General features: G+C 34.3%; 1 protein-coding gene across 2 annotated transcripts in view; it reads right to left on the bottom strand.

Annotated features, from left to right (window-relative positions):
- Positions 1–1,880: 1,880 nt before the first annotated feature.
- Positions 1,881–8,897, bottom strand: part of LOC149805595 (ubiquitin carboxyl-terminal hydrolase 34-like) — a 147,292-nt gene continuing 140,275 nt past the window's right edge. Inside the window, exons 70-73 of one of the 2 annotated variants that reach the window (XM_089950231.1) lie at positions 7,601–7,758; positions 7,042–7,120; positions 6,364–6,490; positions 1,881–2,140 (exon numbers count right to left, since the gene is read on the bottom strand). In XM_089950231.1, the coding sequence (XP_089806357.1) occupies positions 1,974–2,140; positions 6,364–6,490; positions 7,042–7,120; positions 7,601–7,758 (531 nt within the window). In that variant the 3' untranslated portion in view covers positions 1,881–1,973. The remainder of the gene's footprint in view (positions 2,141–6,363; positions 6,491–7,041; positions 7,121–7,600; positions 7,759–8,897) is intronic. The other variant, XM_089950232.1, reaches the window with a different exon arrangement.

Below are 8,897 nucleotides of genomic sequence, written 5' to 3'. Positions count from 1 at the left end.
TAAACAGGATTTAGGATAGGAACATATCTTTCTGAAAGCAGATTTCATTTCATCCATGCATTTTTAATCCAAAATAACAGTCCTGTAAAATACTATAATTATTATTAATGAAACACTATGAATATACACTAATTATAGCAGAGTATTAAAGCTCATACATCACAGATTTTTGGACAAAGCCACTGTATCAACATCGTGTCAATCAAGTCTAATGATACTCCATATGCTTCTCAGGTAAATAATCCCCAAATTGCTGAATTAAATAATCCCCAAATTGCTGAATTAAACAAGTCCAACTTTCTCAAAACCTCTGATAATTAGATCCGATCTTTCACTCATTGTCACGCAAACTGCAATTATCCATTCAGCGTGAATTAGCTTGATTAATGAGGATGCAAGGTTTACTAATACTGTGCACTGATTGTCACCAGTAACATCTTCTTTTTCAGTATTGGCGTCCATGACCTGTTTAGCATACCACTCTGTTACACTCTCCTCGCTTTCTTTTCTGGGAAAGTGACTGAAGCAGGGGTTCTACTGCATTATTAACTGCCTGGTAAGCAAGTGCCTGTGCCATGTTCGCAGCTTTTGACGGGTTAGGAAGACCAGGAACTGCGGGGAGTCCAAAAATTGAATTTTACCACTCTTAAGCCACTGTGTTATCGCCATTATCATCCAAAAGTACTGATGGTGCAACTTGATGGACAGTGGTTTAAGAGATCATTCATATGTACTTTAATAACTGATTGGCTTAGTGTTGTTGGCTGTGTCTGCTTCCTTTGATGTTGAGCACTCAAACAAAAACATGGCAAAAGTGAATAATCTTGACAGGTGTTTTATTTGTGCTCATTGAGATAGAAGTCTTGTTTTAGTGTTGTTGACTGTGTCGTCTCCAACTGATGTTATTCACTTGGTGGAAAACACGGTATTGAACTTGCCAGATCTTTGATTTGTGCTCATACAGGTGGTAGTATTGTTTTAAACATTTAAGTGACCACCTTTTGCTTCGGCATAGTTTTATTCTTTTGTTTTCCTTATTTTGGGTATTTGTAGAGGTTAAACCATGACATTAAATACCTACTAATATGAAAACTTTGACAGGCAAAACCACGAATTTAGGTACCCACGAAAATGCCTTTTTTTAAATACAAAACAACAAAAACTGAGCCCAATGAAAATAAATGATACTAACATAACTTATTAGCATCATTTTCAAAAAGCTGAAAGGCCTTCATAAATGAATGCTTTCCACCAGATTTGGTCAAATTCTGCAGCACAGCTTTTAAAAAGTTATTTAAAGTTTTTTTTTTTTGTATAAGTGACCATTACTGATGGTGGCTTGGCATAATTTGTACAAACATGATAGACCCTTGTTGACAGGATGCTGTCAAATTTGGTAAAATTATGGAAGGCAGTTTTTAACAGCTGATCATTAAAAGTTTTTCTATTATTAGTAGCAATGGCCACAACTAAAGGCAGACTGTCATCATTAGTACAGTTTTAAATATGCTGAAATGCTATTTGACAAACACTGTTGAGCTTTAACTTCAAAAATAACAAATGTTCATGGATAAAAATGCAAAGTGAGCAAAAAACTGAGTTAAAAGTCAAACTCCATTTTCATTCTGTATCGATTACATCAGGCAAAATAAATTAATGATTTATTAGAAAATACCACCACCCCAAAAATAAAAATCTTGCCATGTTTTAAAGTAATAGAAACCTGAGTGAGTGAAGCTCTTGCTACCTGTGCCATTAACCTAGATTCATCAGGACTGTAGGCACAATGTAGCAAACCACCGTCATCTAATGTAAAGATATTTTGTGTAATAAGGAACCTGAAATAAAGGCTTATATGAGTCAAATTCTAATAATGGAAATTACTGACAATTATTGAAAATACCATATTTGGGTCTTGCTGGATGTATGCATAATTCTTACAGCTACTGTAAAATGAATAAACTTGCTTTGTTTCAGCAAGAAAAAAAGAGCTGCAAATCTTCAGCTATTTTGTTACCTATGCAGTTAAGCCTGATTTCTTGTGAGGTGTAGGAATTGAGAAGAGTCAGAAGCTTTTTCACCAACTCCATCCATTCCTTCCAAGTGATCAGACACATCTTTAACTCGGCCATCTGGGCACCTGAAAAAACAACAGACTTAATCTTTAAAGGCTCAATAATACACTCAACATGAGAATGACTGATACCAGACTAAGTCTTTAAAGGCTCAATAATACACTCAACATGAGAATGACTGATACCAGACTTAGTCTTTAAAGGCTCAATAATACACTCAACATGAGAATGACTGATACCAGACTTAGTCTTTAAAGGCTCAATAATACACTCAACATGAGAATGACTGATACCAGACTTAGTCTTTAAAGGCTCAATAATACACTCAACATGAGAATGACTGATACCAGACTTAGTCTTTAAAGGCTCAATAATACACTCAACATGAGAATGACTGATACCAGACTTAGTCTTTAAAGGCTCAATAATACACTCAACATGAGAATGACTGATACCAGACTTAGTCTTTAAAGGCTCAATAATACACTCAACATGAGAATGACTGATACCAGACTTAGTCTTTAAAGGCTCAATAATACACTCAACATGAGAATGACTGATACCAGACTTAGTCTTTAAAGGCTCAATAATACACTCAACATGAGAATGACTGATACCAGACTTAGTCTTTAAAGGCTCAATAATACACTCAACATGAGAATGACTGATGAAGTGTACAATCATAAATTATGATAAAAAATGCAGTTAAACCTCAAAAGGATAAGGCATGATAAGGGCTCATTTTGGTCCATTCATAAATTACAACAAAAGGATAAGGCATGATAAGGGCTCATTTTGGTCCATTCATAAATTACAACAAAAGGATAAGGCATGATAAGGGCTCATTTTGGTCCATTCATAAATTACAATAAAAGGATAAGGCATGATAAGGGCTCATTTTGGTCCATTCATAAATTACAACAAAAGGATAAGGCATGATAAGGGCTCATTTTGGTCCATTCATAAATTACAACAAAATTTTCATAAGTAATCAAAATACCTGTATTTGTTAAACATCATGTATAATTTGTCTATGAATTACTGCTCGTCAAATACCTGCCCTCAAATCTCCTTACATGTATGCCCTTAATTCACTTAGCATATAAATAATGACATTGCATAACACAGAGTCACACGTGCACCTGAGATTGATCCCGGCCTCACATCGCCTTAACAGTCAAATGCACAAGTAGTTAGCCAGGTAATCTGAGCAAGTAGGATGCTTTCTGTAGAAATTCCAACACTACTGTTATGAAAACAACTGTTTCAAAGATTCTCTATTGTTTGTATCTTATCCTTATACCATGGCATAGTGGCATCATTTGTCCAATATTGAAATATTAAACTTTATGCCAAGATGCTTTCTGTCAAAGTTGGTCTAATTTTGTTACGAAACCTTTATTAAAAAAGTTCTGAAATTTTTTATATTTTAGCAATGGTTTCCATATTTGACACTGGATAAGCATCACGAGTTTTAAAACCTTTATGCTTGTACTGTATTCTGTCAAATCTGGTCAAATTCTGCAGGGTGGTTTTTAAAAAGAGTTGCCTCAAGGGTGTTCTATTTTTAGTAACAGTGGTCATATTTGATTGAAGTTTTGAATCATTTGTATGAACTTGAAAGCTCATTACGACAGAAAGCTTTTTGTGTATCAGCATTTTTTAAAGCCTGAAAGGTTTTTATGATGGGATGATTCCTGTCAAATTTGGTCCAATTCTGTTTTGAGACAATCAAAATTTGTTATGGGGTACAGAAGTTGCCAACATCCAACACTAAAATTACTAAAGAATCTACTTTGATGTTCACCCAATCTACGGCTCAGGACGACTGAACTTTACACAAAACATATTGATACTTTAACATCAGGGCAATAGTTTATCAGAACTACAGAATAGAGATAAAGCCAGGGTTCATTAACAGAATCAGATGTGTAAACTGTGCAGAATTTGTTTCTAACACTACCATATGTGTGACCACTTAAAGTCCTTTAAAGTAAAACTAGCATCTATACACATACTAGTTGCCTTTATTAAAGTCTATATTTATGCAATAACTTGGACAGAAATGTTAAGCATTAATATGATGGCAACAGTCACCTCATCAAAACAATTTCCAGTTGCGAATAAGGCTGCAATCTTAACCAACATTTCTAAACATGTATATAACAGCCAAATTTATGCTATTTAATCGCACTGATTTGAAACTCAAACTTTTTGCCAACCTTCACAATAGGTTTAATGTTGACAGCTCTTTTTTTGTAGTCCATGAACAATTGGCATTATGTATCTCAATGAACTTGCAATTGCTCCATTAGCTACACATCTTTTACCTCTTATTATGACATGCCTTTGTTTAATATATAGGACAATTTGGGTACAACATCCTAATAGTGCTTCAAACAGCTAAATATATGTATATAATGAAAAATTAATAATGCAACCAGACATACTACCTGGATATGTGCATGGGTTGCTTTTGTAAGATCTACAGTGGCAAAGAAGTGTGCAGCAGCTTATAAACATGAATCTGTGTTTCTTTTAAATAAATATTAATCTTTTCTCATAAGGAACATTTTTCAATGGAAACAAAGATGAAAGAATTTTTTCAACCAGGTCACTAAATCAATGTAATGTATAATGTTGACTAATGCATGGTACAACCAATTTTCATCAACTTTTGCTTTTTCCAAGAGATGCTATATTCTGTGTGAAAACTATCAATACCATAATAAAGAATTAACAGAAGAAATTGTACTAGATGTACAAATATATAATTTAATTGGAATTGGTAGTTCCTGCATCATACGACAAGCAAAAATACGTTTGCTTACATAGTTACTAGCTTTGTAAACATTGCAGCCTTAATCATGAACTTGTACCATATATACTCACTTATAAACTGAGTCGAACAACAATGATCCTGATCTGCCATAACATAATTGTCCTGCAGATCAAGGTCTATGCTGTTTGTTCTACTGATTACATCTATCAAACTGAACAGACCCCAGTCTTCTGGTGCATTATGCAAAAGCATTTCTGGGTCTCTGCAGTTTGCAGTTGGACTTGTCTTATAAGCGAGAATGTATGGTACTTGATTTTAACTGCCAACATTTTTCAACAGCGCATGGCAATGTATACTACTCTCAGTCATTTGTCAAGACTAAATTGATTGGATCCAAAATGAGGTTACCAAAGGGAAATATGAAAAAGAATAAAACTGAGACTAAGAGAACTTGTGAAACTCACAAGTTACGCATGTTGACATCTTTGTCAGAAATAAGTATAAATCAAGTTTAGTTCACTGGAAAAGAGAAAACAAAGATAATAACTCACAAACATAAACACTTTACATCATACAAAAATTAATCAACCTTATTGAAAATAGGAATTAAGTGAATGGCTACTTTGTCTTCTTTGTACACTCTCGAATGATAAATATAAAAACCTACAATCATATATGCAATGCTGATGAACACTGATATTATGGTTATCAAAGTGATTCATTAACTCTGCCAACTTTCTCAATATGAAAGATTGCTTTTCCCTTAATCAAAAAGTTTGCAGCTCATTTTGTTTTGGGAACTTTTTGATCGCAAGTTGTGGAACATGTGTGTTTTTACTGTTGCCTAATGACAATAACCAAAGTTAATCCACCTAATAATTAAGGTAATCAAAGAGGTTTCACTGCTTCAGGATTTAGTAGTCATTCACTAGGGTTTGAATAAAAGTACAACATTCCTTAGTTTATGTTCAAACTTATTAAAAAGTATTTGCTTGTAACCTTAAAAAACAAAAACATTTTCTTGGTGTCCAGATAACTTTGGTAATATTTAAAATGAATTCTGAAAAGAAATCTGAAGGGTCAACTATTTGGGTTAATTATAGTAACTACACTGCATTATCATTCTGTCCTCAAGCCCTTCCAGAGCTCAACAATGTTCAGAGTAAAGGTTTGCTGAGCCCTGTTGCAAGTAAAAACTGACCTTACTCACATTCACTCTTTCCAGCTCAATTACTGACAACTCATTCAAAGGTATTAATTTTCCATGTTTTGCAAAACATTACATTTTTGTCAGCACTGAAAATCACTGAATGATGAAATGGCTATATAATCCTTATTCAATGGGGCTTAAATTCCTGTTTATAGTAAGCATAAAATACACAACAACTCGTATCCAATAAAACTGGGACTCACAACTTACCACTACTGTACCAAATTATACTTAAGCTCAACAAGGCATCAACTCACAAGCAAACAAGGCCAAAGTTGCTGACAGGTGTCACCTACCTTTCTTCTCCATGTGGTACCTGGCCACCTTCAGGCAGTTAAGTATAATGGATAGTAGGTCCACAATGTCTCCTGTAACGTGGCATGCTGTTGCTTCATGGTACATCACATGCAATGTATGGAATGCCTGCAATCACACAAACCATTGTTAACAAACAAGTGTAATCTAACTAACAATCATATTTTCTTCAGCTAACAGTTATTGTACTAGAAATAAATGCTCATGGTTTTAAAAAAAGAACTACACAAATTAATAAACTCAACTTGATCAAAAGAAAATACAGATGGGAGTGATTTTTTGTACACAGATGATCAGAAAGTAAATCAGTTTTTCCAACAGTTGGGTTTATCCAAATTTTGGGAGGAATAATTCGTATTAGAATTATAACACATATTTCAATATTTAAAAAATGTTGACATACAAAAATCTTGTATTCAGGACTATAATATCTTTTCACAGCATCCAAGTTAACATCGAACATTCAAGTGGCTGCAACATCTTCAGGGAATGTTAGTATTGCAAATAAATCCCACCTATTCAGGCAGGAAATTTCACACACAACTACAATAAAATAAACATAAGATTTCCAATTTTGCACATTCTTAAAAAGAATCTAACAGTCACGAAAACTTCTATCCTCTGTCATGTAGATTTCAAAGTAACTAGGCATTATTTACCTCTGTCAGTATTGGAAGTCCCCTGTTTGTGACTAGAATGATACGATCTTCAGCTGTCTCAACCAAAATCTTAAATGCACTGAAATAAAGGTGAGATTTATAAATGTAACATATCAATGAAAATTTATTAATCATTATTAGTAAAGCAAGACATGGATAAAACTGTCAGCATCAGTATCACAGTGTAAAATTTTGCAAACTTTTTTTGGAGCAATAGTTTTCAAGATCTGTCCTATTTAAGACAAGACACCGGGTTTCATCAAAAGTTGTAATTCTGCTTAACTTAATGATTGCCTTTGGAACCATTTCTACATGTACATATCTTCTGTTCTGCTGTATTGTTGTATAGAATCAAATTTTTAAAAATATTAGAACAGCAAACTTAAAATAGTTATTTGCCTTGCAAGAGGTTGTAAATATGTGACTGCATGAAACTCAAGCCATGTCTCACTCTGCTCGATCTTTTACAGACTTTCTTAATGTTTATTCCTAAAAAATGTAGTTTCGTACCTGTGTGACCTGAATAGTTTAACTTATGTGACAAGATATCTTAGCTAACCTTATAAGAGTCTGCCAACAAGATCTGGCATCCATGCTCTGTAGGTACAGCTGGACTGTGTTCTTTTTAAAGACATTAACAGCTTTGATCTCCTCATCTGAGCTGTCAGGATACACTGTGGACATCAGTCGCATCATCCGGAACAGCTCATCAACAGCCTGGTGAAAAAATGATGATAAATTATTATTCTCTTGATCCGACAACTCCTAAGTAGAGACAAGTTATGATAAGTTTGCCCATAAGCATACCATGTAAAACACTGGGACACTCGGGTCTAAATTATCATCTTGTGTCAACAGTACACAAACATTAGATTACAAATGATTAAATACAAATAAGATTTAAACAAGACTACATCATATAATGTTAACTCTGATGTTTTCTCACATTCATCTATCTCACATAAATCACATTCTCTGCCATTTTTTAAGAAAATAGAGCAAAACTTTGCTAATTCAAAATGTTGTAAAATGCTGTAGGTTTTCAAAGTCACCAACAACAACAAAAAAAAAGAGACTTTACAGTGATGATTCACATCATTTAAGAGATGTACTTCAATGTAGAGATTTAGGCAGTACTTTTTCTCTGACCCAGTTATCCACACAAAGCATTATCTTCCAATGCTTGTTTGCCAAGCTTAATAATAGCATTAACAATGCAATATATGAACAGGAGCACTGTAAACGTCACATTATACACCTGCCAAGTTTAATAGTCCTCATATGTAGGCACTTTTAGGACAATTTTTTTTAATTAGACATACAATGCCCATGACCTCTGACATTTTTACTCCAGAATCTACAAGTTTCATTATTATCCCATGTCATCAACAAAGTTTGGTCCAGGTATGTGATGCAAACTAATGTGATTCTGCAGAAATACTTTTTTAAAAATCTGCTGCCATGACATTGACTTTCGACCTCAAAACTGGCAGTTTTCTTCCTTGCCCCAAATGTGTGTGATTTGGATTTTTAACGTAGCTTTAACAATTTTTCAGTCATCTCACTATGATGTTTGCAGTGTGGCAGTTTATAGTGATGTCTAGCACTAGAGCATCATGCAGCAGACATGTAGCATGATGTCCCACCCAGTCACATTATCCTCACACCAGGCCAACCAGTCCTAACACTAACCTCTTAATGCTGAGTGCCAAGCGAGGCAGCTGTTAGTACAATTTTTGTAAGTCTTTGTTATGACTCGGCCGAGGATCTAACCCACGACCTCCCGCATCTAATACAGATGCTCTAACAACTGGGTCACCGGAGTGGTCGCTTAGGTTTGATATTGGTGTAAGATG

This window comes from Sinohyriopsis cumingii, chromosome 2 (genome assembly GCF_028554795.1).
Source record: "Sinohyriopsis cumingii isolate HCF-2022 chromosome 2, ASM2855479v2, whole genome shotgun sequence".
In the NCBI taxonomy this organism is placed as follows: domain Eukaryota; kingdom Metazoa; phylum Mollusca; class Bivalvia; order Unionida; family Unionidae; genus Sinohyriopsis; species Sinohyriopsis cumingii.
This window is presented reverse-complemented; position numbering and strand designations above follow the sequence as displayed.